This window comes from Carcharhinus amblyrhynchos, unplaced genomic scaffold (genome assembly GCF_965287045.1).
Source record: "Carcharhinus amblyrhynchos unplaced genomic scaffold, sCarAmb.v2.hapA scaffold_650, whole genome shotgun sequence".
Lineage (NCBI taxonomy): Eukaryota > Metazoa > Chordata > Chondrichthyes > Carcharhiniformes > Carcharhinidae > Carcharhinus > Carcharhinus amblyrhynchos.
In genome coordinates, this window is record NW_027650390.1 from 42148 (window position 1) to 58489 (window position 16342).

The following is a 16342-nucleotide window of genomic DNA, read 5'->3' on the forward strand; positions in this document are numbered from 1 at the left end:
CCACTTTCCAACTCTCGTCAGTATGAATTGTTAATGACACCACTTTCCCACTCTTAATGATTTAGTCAACTTCCTGAACCATACATTGACTCAGCCACAGCGGCACCCAAAAAGTCTTAAATTTAACCCAAGCCAACTGCTACTCTTGGGACTTGTTCATCTGGTTGTAAAAAGGGCTTCCTCAACCCCCTCCCACCATCCCTCGTTGCATCGTCAAAGGCCCTCCCCCGCCTGCCTCAGCCAGGGCTTACACACTTGCCGCCGGCATAGACCGACTTCAGCCAGATTGCACCTGCAGTTCTGCCTCACGGGAGACAGCTCTGCCACACGCCCAACGCCGCCTCCCCCCCCCCCCCCCCCCTCCCCCAACCCAACTTCCTTCTTACCCACCGAAATCCCCAACACCCCTAAACCCGCCACACCAACAGCCGATGTGCGCGCGCACACATGCGCCTCGTCATGACAGCGCCGGCTTTGGGGCCCCGCATACGCACGCAGTCGTTAAGCCAACCTCGCCGGCGCGACCCACTCGCCGTTAGCCCTCACCCCCCAGCGCGGAGCAGCGATTTGCCAGCGCGCGAGTTGCCACGGCTAAAATGATTGAAATTACTGAGCTCGGATTGCATAGATTAGGTTTGTAGTCCCTGGGATGTAGATGAATGGTTTATTCATTCCTGGAACGTGGGCGTCGCTGGCTGGGCCAACATTTATTGCCCATCCCTAGTTGCCCCTTGGAGGGGCAGTAGAGAGTCAACCACATTGCTGTGGCTCTGGAGTCACATGTAGGCCAGACCGGGGTAAGGACGGCAGATTTCCTTCCCTAAAGGGAACCAGATGGGTTTTTCCGACAATGAGTCGTCAGTAGATTCTTAATTCCAGATATTTTTTATTGAATTCAAATTCCACCATCTGCCATGGCGGGATTCGAACCCAGGTCCCCCAAAACATTAGTTGAGTTTCTGGATTAATAGCTTAGCAATAAAACCACTGGGCCATGGCCTTCCTCCAAGTGATGGATTTGGACTGTTAGGGTCTTGAATAGGATTTGGGGGCAGAGAGAGGGGTGGGGTGGGGGAGAAGGAGAGAGAGGGGAGAGGGAGAACGGGGGGGGGGGGAGAGAGAGGCGAGGGGAAGACAGAAGGGGAGAGGGGAAAGAGAAAAGGGGAGAAGGTTGGGAGGGGAGGGTGAAATGAGTGTCAGACTGTCCAGGAGGAACACAGGGAAGTCTTACCCCACACACAAAGGGGGAGTGGGAATCTGGAACTCTCTACCTCAGAAAACCCCCTGGACTCCGCTGCAAATGTGAAAGCCCCCCCCCGGGGGTGTGGATTGTTTTTTGGCTGGGTTAAGGGGTTACAGATTTCAGGCGGTTAGGTCCAGACAAGGCCTGCGATCTCACCGACTGGTGGGAGAGAGCCGAGGGGCTGAATGGCCTCGTTCTGCTCCCCCCCCCCCCGCCGCCCCCCAGGCATTTCCTCAGGACTGGAAACAGGGAGTCAGACAGAAAGGTTGACCTTCACTGCAGATCACAGCACGTCACGTTCGACAACTGCCCCACTTCCCTCCCCAAACTGCAGGAGAGAAACTTCTTTAACCGAGGGTTGCGAGTCAAGCGGTTTGATGATCCAGCAAGTTCCACGATGACTTTAGCTGGTGGTATCGGAGCCAGCCCAGTCGCCCGTGGCAGTTCTGCCATCACTGCAGCAACCCCCGGGGGAAGGGGGGAAAAAAACAGGAGGGGAAAGTGAACACGGAGACAGATCCCCTCCTCCCCCCCCAGCACTGTCGCTGTGGGAGCCAGCTCCTTGGGCAGGGTGAAGAGGGCTCGAGGGAGTGTGTTTCTGCAAAAACACAAAGAGGGCGAGTAAGCAGACAGAATAAGGGGTAAATTATTCCGCTCACCCGTGCCTGCTACAGGAACCGTGCTGGGATTCGACCCCGGAACCCCCCCCCCCCCAACCCAGAGCGTTGCCTGCAATCTCGCCAGCCCGTACCCCCCTCGGCCACGCGGGGTTAATTACCCTGCCGATTACACCCGACAACGTGGTTCACCGGTCGCCCAGTCCGCCTTCCCTTTCGCGCCTGCCCCCCCCCGCGCTGGATTACAGCTGCGCTCCTTCACCAAGGCAGCACGCCCCCCCCCCCCCTCGTGTTATTCACTCAAGGCGCGCGGCGATACAAGGGCAGGAAAACACAGATAAGAGACCAGGGCGACGGGCAGCAATTCGTATCGCCTAGATTCACTCCAGAATGTGACACACACACACACACACACATACAGGCGTGCGCACAGATGCACGCACAGATATGTGCACGGATGCATGCGCGCACGCACACATGCGCACTCACACGTAGGCGCGCACACACACACACACAGACGTACATACATAATAGACGTAGACATGCGCACGCAGTTCCTCTGTGGCTGCGATCCCTTAGAACTATATTATATATATCTTTTCCCATACAGGTAGTTAAAATATCCCCCCCCCCCCCGCCCATTTCCTAACGCACCCTCGTGCCCAAGTCAGTTGGCGTACTTGCAAACAAGGTAAAGGTGTGAAAATACATTTTCTCTTTGAAAAATGATAAAACACGATTGCTTCGGAACTGGTTGAGACCGACCTATGTTACAGAATAGAACACCTAAGTACACAAATGCGCGCGCACACACACACACACACACATATATATATATATATCTACGTCAATGGGTTAAAAAAATTGCGTGGGGTTCCACTGCAGAACCCCGGAGGCTGGTGCAGAAGTGAACGTACAATGTACACGGATTACAAGTCTTTTTTTTAAAAAATGGAACCATTTAGAAAGTTCCGCCACACAGGAGATGGTTGGAAGAGGGAAAAAAAAGAGATGAAATTGACGACCTCCACTTTCAACTGCTGGAGGGAGCCTCAGCCCCATGAGAAACAGATCCTCCTCACGCCACACTGGACCCTTTAGCCCTGCCGTGCGCCAGCCACGCATCCGGGGCGCCCCCGATGCCAGCAGAGGTACCCCAACCCCACAACCCAGCTGAGACCGGCGGTGCTAGTGCGGATTCGATTGGGAAGGTGGAAATGGGGGGGGACGCACCAGACGTCACGGTGGGTTCCAACAGAGGAAACAAATCCGATTCCTCTCTGCCACAGGGAGTCCCAGGATCGCACCAGGACACGTTTCATCCCACAGCGTGTGGGGGGCATCGCTGGCCGGCCCCAGTGTTTATCACCCATCCCTAATTGCCCCTCGAGAAGGTGGTGGGTGAGACACCATCTTGAACCTGCTGCAGTCCCCGTGTGTGGGGTAGGTACACCCACAGCGCTGTTAGGGAGGGAGTTCCAGGATTGTTATTGGACATCAGTCAGTCCCCGTGTGTGGGGTAGGTACACCCACAGTGCTGTTAGGGAGGGAGTTCCGGGATTTTGACCCCAGCCACAGTGAAGGAACTGCCGATATATTTCCCAGTCGGGATGGTGGGTGGCTCGGAGGGGGGAGCTTGCAGGTGGGGGTGTTCCCCGTGTGTCTGCTGCTCCCCTCCCTTGTCCTTCTAGATGGTAGAGGTGGCGGGTTTGGAAGGAGCCTTGGACATCGTATCCTGTAGACGGTGTACGCGGTCAGTGACGGAGGGAGTGGAATCTTGTGGTGCCAGGCTGCAGAGACGGAGCATCTGACATCCGGTCGGTGTCTGCTCCGGAACCAGGGTACGGGGCAGGGGTTAGGGTGAACGTTGAGAGGGTGCCTGACGTCAGCTAGACGAGCGTTCCCCCCGCCGCTAAGCGGACAGCGACTCCGGCAGGAACCGAGGCAAGTGGAATGGGAGGTCCGCAGATGGGCCTGTGTTGTTGGAGACAGGGAGCGCGTGCAGCGAAGGGCCCAGCCTGCGAGAGGTTGACTTGGTTTTCCTGGTTCAGGAACCAGTGCGGCCACACTCCCTCCCCCAGCACCCCTTTCTATTTCAACACTGAGGAGGGGGTGCGGGGAGATGGAGTGAACGCAAGGAGAGAAAAGCGCTCCCAAAGACACCCCCCCACCCCATGGCTAGTGGGATCAACGACCAGATACGGGAGTTAAAACACAACAGCCCCCAAGGAACATATTTTAGACACCCCCCTCCCCAACACAGCACAGGTGGACGGGCGGCTGGGATGGTGGTGGAGATACATTTCGCCAAGATACTGTGCAGTGCACAGCCAGAAAAGGTCAACAGGGATCAGGGGCGGAGGGGAAGACAGGCTTGTGACTTGCTGGCGGGGTTCTCTCTCTGCTGGAGGGTCCAGATTACTCCGGGAACGAGGGAAATATGGGGAGCTCCGAGAACTCGTCACTGTTGTAGCTGCTTCCTTGCTCCTCGTAGATTGACAGCATGTCCTGGGAAGGTTAAAACAGAGAGAGAGAGAGAGAGAGAGAAAAATGTATGACACATCCTCCATTTGCACATGTTAACCCTCCGACGTTCTACACAGGCATCGCTCATCTCCACTGCTGGGAACGAGGGCTATATGATCAGCAGGGGACCCGCTCTGTACCGTGGTGGTCGGCACCACTGCCTCACAGCGTCAGGGACCCGGGTTCAACTCCCGGCTGGGTCACTGCCTGTGAACATTCTCTCCCCATATCTGTGAGGGTTTCCTCCAGGTGCTCTGGTTTCCTCCCACAGTCCAGAAGACATGTTGGCTAGGTTCATCAGCCATGCTAAACTGCCCCTTAGTGTCCAAAGACATGTAGGTTAGGGGGTTTGGCAATGCTAAATTGTCCCTTAGTGTCCAAAGATGTGCAGGTTAGGGTGGATTGGCCATGCTAAATTGTCCCTTAGTGTCCAAAGATGTACAGGTTAGGGGGATTGACCATGCTAAATTGCCCCTTAATGTCCAAAGATGTGCAGGTTAGGGTGGATTGGCCATGCTAAATTGTCCCTTAGTGTCCAAAGATGTGTAGGTTAGGGTGGATTGGCCATGCTAAATTGCCCCTTAATGTCCAAAGATGTGCAGGTTAGGGTGGATTGGCCATGCTAAATTGCCCCTTCGTGTCCAAAGATGTGCAGGTTAGGGTGGATTGGCCATGCTAAATTGCCCCTTAGTGTCCAAAGATGTGCAGGTTAGGGTGGATTGGCCATGCTAAGTTCTCCCTCAGTGTCCCTGAACAGGCGCCGGAATGTGGCGACTAGGGGGATTTTCACAATAACTTCATTGCAGTGTTAACGTAAGCCGTACTTGTGACACTAATAAACCGATTGTCCCCGTAGCGAACGCCACGGGGTACCGGACACGTTCGCAGTCTGCACGGCCCCTCCCTCTTCCCCGGCACTTACCGGAAACACCTCCGGCTGGCTCTGTTGCTCGCTGGGCGCCTGCGAGTGATGCTGACCCTGCCAGGGCGGCCACACCGAGGCTCCATCCGCAGGCCGGCTGGGGAACTGCGTGCTTGTCTGCCCAGCTTCGACTTGGGGGGGGGGGGGGGAAGGAAATTAAAAAAAAATTGACTCCATGAAAGGAGGAACTTGAACTTGTGTTACAAAGTGCTTTACTATCTCACTCCCCCACGCCACTTGCTGGTGGTGACTCTTAACAGTAAATAACAAACGTGTCGCAGCCAGAAAGAGGCCATTCGGCTCACAGTTAGGCCATGAGACATAGGAGGAAAATGAGGCCACTCGGCCCATCGAGCCTGCTCCCCCATTCAATCATGGCTGATACTTTTCTCATCCCCCATAACCCCCGATCCCCTTATTAATCAGGAACCTATCTATCTCTGTCTTAAAGACACTCAGTGACCCGGCCTCCTCTGCGGCAAAGAGTTCCACAGATTCCCCACTCTCTGGCTGAAGAAATTCCTCCCCATCTCTGTTTTAAAGGATCGTCCCTTTAGCCTGAGGTTGTGCCCCCTCTGGTTCTAGTTTTTCCTACTAGTGGAAACATCCTCTCCACGTCCACTCTTTCCAGGGCCTCGCAGTATCCTGTAAGTTTCAATAAGATCCCCCCCCCTCATCCTTCTAAACTCCGAGTACAGACCCAGAGTCCTCAACCCGTTCCTCATACAATGATGTGCAGGTTAGGTGGATTGGCCATGCTAATTAGCCCCTTAGTGTCAGGGGGACTATCTAGGGTAAACTAGGGTTACGGGAATAGGGCCTGGGTGGGATTGTGGTCAGTACAGTCGATGGGCTGAATGGTCTCATTCTTGTCTGTAGGGGATTCTATGATGAGTGCAATTGAAAAAGCTTCAAAACCAGGTGCATGGTGGCACAGTAGTTAGCTCTGCTGCCTCACAGTGCCAGGGACCCTGGTTCGATTCCCAGCTTGGGTCACTGTCTGTGCGGAGTCTGCGTGGGTTTCCTCCTACAGTCCGAAAGATGTGCAGGTTAGGGTGGATTGGCCATGCTAAATTGCCCCTTATGTCCAAAGATGTGCAGGTTAGGTGGATTGGCCATGCTAAATTGCCTCAGTCAGGGGGATAACCTAGGGTAAACAAGGGTTACAGCAATAGGGCTTGGGGGGGGATTGTGGTCGGTACAGACCCGATGGGCTGAACGGCCCCTTTCAGCATTGTGGGGATTTTATGATGAGTGCAAGCCGTAAAGCTTCAGAAACATGTCTATTCGACAAATTTGTTCAGCATAACCTCCCTCTGATAAAGCCACTGTGACTATCCTTAATCAACCTGGGCTATAATTCCCTGGTTCACCACCACCACCCTTCTTGGAAAGTGGAACCACATTTGCCATCCTCCAGTCCTTTGGCACTTCTGAGTCAGCTCTGAATGACTTCCAATATATCCACATCATCCCTTAAGTAAGGAGACCAGAGCTGTACCGAGTGTTCCAGATGTAGTCTAACCGAGGCAAAATTCAATCTTCCTCAAGACAGGGAGGGGAGGAGGGGGTGGGAGGGGAGGAGGGGGTGGGAGGGGAGGAGGGGGTGGGAGGGGAGGGGAGGAGGGGGTGGGAGGGGAGGGAAAGAGGCAGGGCAGGCTACTTACCAAAAGCAGAGGTTCGGTTGGCGAGGGATGAGTAGGCCGTGCCTCCGGCAGCGGAGGTGGCTGCAGGGCTGGCGAGGGGGCTGAAGGAAGCGGTGTTGGCTGTGAAGGTACGGTTAGCTCCCATTCCGAACTGGGGAGACTGTGTCTTCGCTCCCGGGGCTGCCATCTGCTGAGAGAACACAAGGTCAGGGAGAGGGTGGGGAGAGCAGTTTGAGGGGACCATCACTCAACTGTGCAGAGTGTCACCGTCAGGAGAGCCCCTTCCACTGGCACCCGCCTCCACGACTGGCTGGGTCAGGAGGCAAAGAGCACCCTGGCATCAGCCTCTGAATACACCAACCCCCCCCTACCCTCCCACCCCACCCCACCTCCTCACCCTTACCACCCTCCCATCCACCCCCCTTGCACCCACCTCCATACCCCCTTCCTTCCCCCTCCCACCCCTCAGCCCCCCCAAATCCGCCCCTTCCCCCCACACCACCTCCTCACCCTTACCACCCTCTCTTCCACCCCTCCGCCTCCCCACACCCCCCCCACCCTCCCACACCCCACCCCTCAGCCCCCCAACTCACCCCCTTCCTCCCCACACCACCCCTCCCACCCCACCCACCCCACCCTTACTACCCTCCTACCCCCACCCCCTTCCATCACCTTACCCTCACCACAGCCTCTCACCCTCCCCTCCCTTCCAACCCCCCCTCCCCCTTCCCAGTCCCACCCCCCCCTCCACAACCCCTTACCCCCAGCCCTTCCCACTCCACCATCCTCCTCACCCCTCCCATCGTCCCTCCCCTCTCCCTCCACCCCCACTCCTCCCTCGGGGAAAGGAAGGGAAGAAGGTTCCCCGGCAGTTAAGAGGCTTTGAGAAGCTCGAAGAGACAGACCTGCGCTGGGAACGGAGGCCGGCTTCCACTCCATGCGTTTCCGGTGACCTGGCTGCCGGCCGATTGTCGCGAGATCTGAGCCAGGATCTGTCCCGCCGAGGCTGGCTGCTGCTGTACCATATTGACCGGGGGGACCATGGCGGCGGGGGCACTGTCAGGGGAGGAAGGACCACAGGAGGAGTCAGAGGTTTTACACACACAGCAGCATGGGAATAAGGAGCGAGAGCAGGCCATTCAGCCCTTTGAGCCCGTTCCGCCATTCTATATTCTACTTCACATTTCTATTCTACATCTTTCTCTACACCCTCGCTATGACTGTAACACTACATTCTGCACCCTCTCCTTTCCTTCTCTATGAACGGTATGCTTTGTCTGTACAGCGCGCAAGAAATAATACTTTTCACTGTATCCCAATACACATGACAATAATAGATCAAATCTACACGCTCTATGAATGGTATGCTTTGTCTGTACAGCGCGCAAGAAACAATACTTTTCACTGTATCCCAATACATGTGACAATAATAAATCAAATCTATGTACTCTATGAATGGTACGCTTTGTCTGTACAGCGCGCAAACAATACTTTTCACTGTATCCCGATACACATGACAATAATAGATCAAATCTACACGCTCTATGAATGGTATGCTTTGTCTGTACAGCGCGCAAGAAACAATACTTTTCACTGTATCCCAATACATGTGACAATAATATTCAAATCTATGTACTCTATGAATGGTATGCTTTGTCTGTACAGCGCGCAAGAAACAATACTTTTCACTGTATCCCGATACACATGACAATAATAGATCAAATCTACACACTCTATGAATGGTATGCTTTGTCCGTATAGTGCGCAAGAACCAATACTTTTCACTGTATCCCAATACATGTGACAATAATACATCAAATCTATGTACTCTACGAATGGTATGCTTTGTATAGCGTGCAAGAAACAATACTTTTCACTGTATCCCAATACATGTGACAATAATAAATCAAATCTATGTACTCTATGAACAGTATTGCTTTGTCTGTATAGCACACAAACAATACTTCTCACTGTATCCCAATACACGTGACAATAATAGAGTACATAGATTTGATTTATTATTGTCACTTGTGTTGGGATACAGTGAGAAGTATTGTTTGTTGTGTGCTATACAGATAAAGCATACTGTTCATAGAGTACATAGATTTGATTTATGAACGGTATGCTTTGTCTGTATAGCGCGCAAGAAACAATACTTTTCACTGTATCCCGATCCCAGGCATTTGAAGTTTTTTAAATTTGAATTAGGCACTTAGATACCAAACATCTATTAAATTTAAATTTTATAGCTTTGGCAACCTAGGACCAACCATATCATGGGGGGGGGATATTGATACGTCATCACAAGTATAAAAGGAAATGTGCGGTGTGACAGAGGCAGAGCGCAACTGACACCTGCCAGAGTAACAGCTCCAAATTCAGCTCTCATAGGGGTGGCACAGCGGGTTAGCACTGCTGCCTCACAGCGCCAGGGATCCGGGTTCGATTCCCGGCTCGGGTCACTGTCTGTGCGGAGTCTGCACATTCTCCCTGTGTCTGCGTGGGTTTCCTCCCACAGTCTGAAAGGCGTGCTGGTTAGGATGCACTGGCCGTGCTAAATTCTCCCTCAGTGTAACCCGAACAGTAGTGGTGACTAGCCGATTTTCGCAGTAACTTTGTCACATTGTTAACGTAAGCTGACTTGCGACACTAATAAATAAACTTTAACTCCCGGGCCTCGGTTATCCTGGCCAGCTGGGAGCCGCTCGGAGCAGCACTGCAATCTGCCGGTGAGGGTAACAGTACCTGAAGTTCTGGGCTGATCGTGTAGCTGAGTAGGAGCTCCCCTGCGGGTAAATCTGCGGGTTCCCGGTGCCGGCCGTCGAGGGCATTACCTTACTCTGGTCAGCTGTGCAAGAGGAGGAAGCAACATTTAAACGTACAGGATCAGCGAAATATGCAATGAGTTACTGACTGCAGTCGAACGTAATCGTTCAGTTACAATGCTCCCTCCTCTTGTCCCAAAATCAACTGATGACAATTCTGTTGTACGAAGTGCCATACCCAATCAGTGCACAGCAAGCTTCCACCAAAGCATTATCACCATGTCCTAGACCAGGATTGAGGGATCAACATTGGTCCCCCACACACTAGGGAGAACACAGCTCTCCCCAACTCCCTTTCAACTGTGCCTGTCATCGGACTGGGGGCAGACCTAGACTCAATGTCCCTCGGCACCGACCCTCCCACAGTGCGGCGCTCCCTCGGCACCGACCCTCCCACAGTGCGGCGCTCCCTCGGCACCGACCCTCCCACAGTGCGGCGCTCCCTCGGCACCGACCCTCCCACAGTGGGGCACTCCCTCGGCACCGACCCTCCCACAGTGGGGCACTCCCTCGGCACCGACCCTCCCACAGTGGGGCGCTCCCTCGGCACCGACCCTCCCACAGTGGGGCGCTCCCTCGGCACCGACCCTCCCACAGTGGGGCGCTCCCTCGGCACCGACCCTCCCACAGTGGGGCGCTCCCTCGGCACCGACCCTCCCACAGTGGGGCGCTCCCTCGGCACCGACCTTCCCACAGTGGGGCGCTCCCTCGGCACCGACCCTCCCACAGTGGGGCACTCCCTCGGCACCGACCCTCCCACAGTGGGGCACTCCCTCGGCACCGACCCTCCCACAGTGGGGCACTCCCTCAGCACCGACCCTCCCACAGTGGGGCACACCCTCAGTCCCAGCACTGGGGGTGGCCCCTCAAACCCAGAGCCTTTCGACTCTGAGGCAAGAGAGATTCCAACAGAGCCACAACGGACAGCGACAAGAGGGACTGCACAGAGAATGAAAAGTTAACAACATATATACCAAGGAGAAGGGACGGAACTGCTTTGCTTGCCTGTGGGAATGTCCGGGTAGATGTCAGAGTAGCGTGAGTCAGTCTCCCTGCTGTAAAGGGGTTCCGTTTTGTTGATGGGTTTGGGGTGTTCTGGAGCAGCAGCCTGAACCACAACATAAAGCACAAATTGGCGGAGAGTCAGATAAATTCCGCTGACCACAAATCAACACCAACGTCGCCTTGCTGACCAACTCACTCAGCCACAGGACGCGAGACGGAGCCGGCCAAACGCAGAGAACGCCAGCCCACGACAAAGAGAACGCAGCAATCCATCTGGTGTCCAAAGTGTGCCACACTGATTGCGGCCAGTGTCACCAGGTTCACCACCCCGCCGCCCCCACCCACCCACACACATCAGCAGAGGGGTTGGGGGTTGCCTCTTGCAAGTTCTAAGGGTGAGCAGTGCAGCCTCACAGCGCCAGGGAGCCAGGCTTGATTCCGGCCTCTGTGTCGACTTTGCATGCTCTCCCCGTGTCTGCGTGGGTTTTCTCCCACACTCCAAAAAAAAAAGGAGGTTAGGTGGATTGGCCATGCTAAATTGCCCCTTAGTGTCCGGGGACTAGAAAGGTAAATATTACGGGGATTGGGCCTGGTTTACAGTAAAAACCCACATTTCTATTATGGGCCAGTTTACCTGTGGGTGCTCATAGGTTAACTCCTCTTGTGCAGTGATGGCGGGGGGCTGCTGCAGATGCCTGTGGGAAGAGAGATAAGACAGTGGCAATATTACTGGATTGGTAATCCTGAGCCCCAGGCGAACACTTTGAGGGGGGGGGGCGGGGGGGCGCGGCAGACATAGGTTCGAAACCCACCCCCGGGGCAGCTGGTGGGAATTTAAATCCGATTAATAAATACTGGGATTGAGAGCGAGTCTCGGTAATGGCAACCGTGACAATGATCATCGATTGTCGTTGCAAAAAAATAGACCCATCTGGTTCACTAATGTTCCCTTTAGGGAAAGAAATCTGCTGTCCTTACCCGGTCTGGCCTACATGTGACTCCAGACACCACCCACACACAGCAATGTGGTCGACTCTTAACTGCCCCCCTCTGACCGAGCGAGGCACTCAGTTCAAGGGGCAATTAGGAGTGGGCAACAAATAGACTCAGGTTTACAGCACAGAAACAGGCCCTTCGACCCAACTTGTCCAGCCCAGCTTTTAACCCCTAAGACAGTCCCAATTGCCTGCTATGGGCCCATATCCCTCTTTGTCAGCAGGTGATCAAGAAGGCAAATGGAGTGTTGGCCTTTATCGCGAGGGGGATGGAATATAAAAGCAGGGAGGTCTTGCTGCAATTGTGTAAATACTGGTGAGGCTGCAACTGGAGTGCTGCGTGCAATTTTGGTCCCCTTACTTGTGAAAGGATATATTGACCTTGGACGGAGTACAGAGAAGGTTCACTAGGCTAATACCGTAGATGAGGGGGTTAGCTTATGAAGAGAGATTGAATAGACTGGGCCTGTACTCATTGGAGTTTAGAAGGCTGAGGGGTGATCTTATAGAGACATATAAGATAATGAAGGGGCTAGATAGGGTAGAGGCAGAGAGATTCTTTCCACTTAGAAACAAGAACTAGAGGGCACAGCCTCAAAATAAGGTGGGGGGGGGTGCAGTTTAGAACAGAGTTGAGGAGGAACTTCTTCTCCCAGAGGGTGGTGAATCTCTGGAACTCTCTGCCCATTGAAGCAGTGGAAGCTACCTCGTTAAATGTGTTTAAGTCACGGGTAGATAGATTTCTGATCAGTAAGGACATTTAAGGGTTATGGGGAGCAGGCGGGTAAGTGGAACTGATCCACTATCAGATCAGTCATGATCTTATTGAATGGCGGGGCAGGCTCGAAGGGCTAGATGGCCTACTCCTGCTCCTACTTCTTATGTTCTCATATACCCATCTTACCCATGTAACTGTCTAAATGCTTTTTAAAATTGTACCTGCCTCTACTACTATCTCTGGCAGCTTGTTCCTCTCACTCACCACCCTCTGTGTGAAAAAATTGCCCCTCTGGACCCTTTTGTATCTCTCCCCTCTCACCTTAAACCTGTGCCCTCTAGTTTTAGACTCCCCTACCTTTGGGAAAAGATATTGACTATCTAGCTGATCTGTGCCCCTCCTGATTTTATAGACCTTTATAAGATCATCCCTCAGCCTCCTATGCTCCAGAGAAAGAAGTCCCAGTCCATCCAGCCTCTCCTTATAACTCAATCCATCAAATCCCGGCAGCATGCTAGTAAATCTTTTCTGCGCTCTCAGCCCCATCTGCATTCCACGAAAAAAATAAATTCAAAATTAAAAGGGTAAGTTATTGGGGGGAGGGAAGGCAAAGGTCACACCTGTTGCATTCAGCCCATCGAAAACCGCGTGGAGAAGGTTAAAGGGCAGGGACGTACTTGACGTTGGTGTTGGTGCAGACGATGTACTCAATGTCGTCCGAGTAGGGATTCTGGAAGGTGAAACTGCTGGTCCGGATCACCACCCACTCCCGGTTCTTGGCTTGGAATCGGAACATGACAGACAGCACTTGCCCCTTCAGCGTAACTACCTGCAGCAAGCGGGAAGAGAGGGGGGGGAGACACGAGTCAGAGGTGCCATCTGAATGCAGCTTCGCCAGTGTTGTTGGCCTGGTGTTTGTTGCCATGGAAATACTGTTCAAAAATTTGTTTATTAAAGTCACAAGTCGGTTTACAATAACAGCGCAATGAAGTTGCTGTTGTCAAATGGCCTCCTTCTGCACTGTTGGGATTCTCTCTCTCTCTGTTGGGAGGCAGACAGGGGGACAACGAATGATTTCAACTGGAAACTGGCAAGGCACTTGAGGGAACTAAACTTGTCGGGCTTTGGTGGAGGGTGGAGCAGGAGTGGGGGAAACTGGGTTCTACAGGGAGCTAGCATGGGCCTGTAGGGCTGAACTGCCCCTCCTGTGCTCTCACGTGCCTACAAGGAGTCATTCTTGGACAACTTGTGGCATGGGAGTTGCTCCTTACCTGCTGAAAGCTGTCGCGTAGAAGTCCCTTATCCTCGGGATGAGCGAACTCCACGATATCTTTCCCCAACAACTCCTGACAACGAGAGAAAAACAGACATTTACTTTGACCAAGAAGAGTTTCTGTTCAAGGTGGCAATAGAGCAAGGGGAGCCAATGGCCTAGTGGTAGTACCGCTGGACTATTAATCCAGAAACTCGGCTCATGTTCTGGGGGACCCGGGTTCGAATCCCGCCACGGCAGATGGTGGAATTTGAATTCAATAAAAAATATCTGGGATTAAGAATCTACTGATGACCCATTGTCGGAAAAACCCATCTGGTTCCCTTTAGGGAAGGAAATCTGCCGTCCTTACCCCGGTCTGGCCTACATGTGACTCCAGAGCCACAGCAATGTGGTTGACTCTCAACTGCCCCTCCAAGGGCAACTAGGGATGGGTAATAAATGCTGGCCCAGCCAGCGATGCCCATGTCCCGTAGATTAATAAAAATAATTAGCTCGCCAAAACCCAGCCATGCCAGGATAAGGGCCAAACCAAAGTGCCAGGGTTCTTAAACCTCAACAGTCACCCTGTGCCCATCCGGGAAGGTTCATGTGGGGACAAGAAAAGCAACACCAATCCCGCAGGTTGAGAAGGCCACCTTATCAGGAGAAAGCGGGCACTGGGATGGAGCCAACAAGCAATTCTGCCCACAGGAACGTGGGCAGCACAGTGGGGTTAGCACTGCTGCCTCACAGCGCCAGGGACCCAGGCTTAATTGTGGCCACAGGTGACTGTGTGGAATCTGCACATTCTCCCCGTGTCTGCGTGGGTTTCCTCCGGGTGCTCCAGTTTCCTGTGCAGGTTAGGGGGATTGGCCATGCTAAATTGTCCCTTAGTGTCCAAAGATGTGCTGGTGAGGTGGATTGGCTATGCTAAATTGTCCCTTAGTGTCCAATGACGTACAGGTGAGGTGGATTAGTCATGGTAAATGTGTGGGGTTACAGGGGATGGGTGGACATGAGTAAGATGCTCCATTGGCGAGTTGGGGCATTCTGGATGGGCCGAATAGCCTCTCTCTCCATTGTAGGGGATTCAAAGAACCTCATTCGCTTGTCTCACACCCCCTCGGTTAAGGATTGGGAGGCTGTCCAACGCCAAAGCCTACCACCCCGCAACCGCCCCCGCCACTCCTGTTCAGCGGCCTGTCTGGAGTCTCCCCTGCACCCGACGGCGCCCTTACCTGAGGCTGGTAGCCGATGGTGCCCAGGCAGCGGTGATCGACGAAGGTGAATACCCCGTTGGTGCTGTGTCTGGAGAGGAACTCGACGGGCACACTGGTGCCCTTCATGTCCACGCAGTTCGGTGAGCTGGTGATCTTGCCGGTACGACAGGCGGAGAGAGAGAGAGAGGGAGGAGGGCGAGAGAGAGAGAGCGGGGTGGAGAGAGAAAGAGAGAGAGGAGGCAAAAATTAAACACACCCTCGTGAACCGCCTCGCCCACAAGCGACCCCGGAGAAACATCCCGGCTAAGTGGCGCTTCCCAGTCACTGCGCACAGTGGGTTAGCACTGCTGCCTCACAGGGACCCGGGTTTGATTCCCAGCTCAGGTCACTGTCTGTGTGGAGACTGCACATTCTCCCCATGTCTGCATGGGTTTCCTCCAGGTGCTCCAGTCTCCTCCCACAGTCTGAAAGATGTGTAGGTTGGGTCGATTGGCTGTGCTAAAATTGCCCCTTAGTGTCCAAAGATGTGCAGATTAGGTGGACTGGCCATGCTAACTTGCCCCTTAGAGTCTTTAAACCTGTGCTCCCTGGTAATTGACTCTTTCACCCTGGGGAGAAAGCTTCTGTCCGTGACCCTCATAATCAACATCCACTATGACATCCTAGGGGTCACCACTGCTGTACAAAGAACAAAGAAAATTACAGCACACAAACAGGCCCTTTGGCCCCTCCAAGCCTGCACTGACCATGCTGCCCCGACTGAACTAAAATCCCCTACCCTTCCGGGGACCATATCCCTCTATTCCCATCCTATTCATGTATTTGTCAAGACGCCCCTGAAAAGTCACTACCGTATCTGCTTCCACTCCCTCCCCCGGCAACAAGTTCCAGGCACCCACCACCCTCTGTGTAAAAAAAAATCTGCCTCGTACATCTCCTTTAAACCTTGTCCCTCGCACCTTAAGCCTGTGCCCCCGACTCTTCCACCCTGGGGGAAAAAGCTTCTGACTATCCACTCTGTCCCTCAGAATCTTGTAGACTTCTATCAGGTCTCCCCCTCAACCTCCATCATTCCAGTGAGAACAAACCAAGTTCCTCCAACCTCTCCTCATAGCTAATGCCCTCCCTACCAGGGGCAACATCCTGGTAAATATTTTCTGTAACCCTCTCCAAAGCCTCCGCCTCCTTCTGGTAGTGTGGTGACTCAGAATTGAACACTATATTCCAAGTGCTGGTTAGGGTGCATTGGCCGTGCTGAATTCTCCCTCAGGTGTAACCCGAACAGGAGTGTGGCGACTAGGGGGATTTTCACAGTCACTTCATTGCAGTGTGAATGTAAGCCAACTTGCGATACCGACGGACAGACTTTA

At 53.5% G+C, this 16342-nt stretch overlaps 1 protein-coding gene across 3 annotated transcripts in view; it reads right to left on the reverse strand.

The window, feature by feature from the left end:
- Positions 1-2141: 2141 nt before the first annotated feature.
- LOC145339749 (aryl hydrocarbon receptor nuclear translocator-like) overlaps positions 2142-16342 on the reverse strand; it is a 31894-nt gene continuing 17693 nt past the window's right edge. For 2 of the 3 annotated variants that reach the window (XM_080184277.1, XM_080184275.1), the window contains exons 11-20: positions 14991-15125; positions 13769-13843; positions 13175-13326; positions 11419-11479; positions 10785-10887; positions 9700-9802; positions 7860-8010; positions 6976-7144; positions 5309-5439; positions 2142-4368 (exon numbers count right to left, since the gene is read on the reverse strand). In XM_080184277.1, coding sequence (XP_080040403.1) covers positions 4279-4368; positions 5309-5439; positions 6976-7144; positions 7860-8010; positions 9700-9802; positions 10785-10887; positions 11419-11479; positions 13175-13326; positions 13769-13843; positions 14991-15125 — 1170 coding nt within the window. In that variant the 3' untranslated portion in view covers positions 2142-4278. The remainder of the gene's footprint in view (positions 4369-5308; positions 5440-6975; positions 7145-7859; positions 8011-9699; positions 9803-10784; positions 10888-11418; positions 11480-13174; positions 13327-13768; positions 13844-14990; positions 15126-16342) is intronic. The other variant, XM_080184276.1, reaches the window with a different exon arrangement.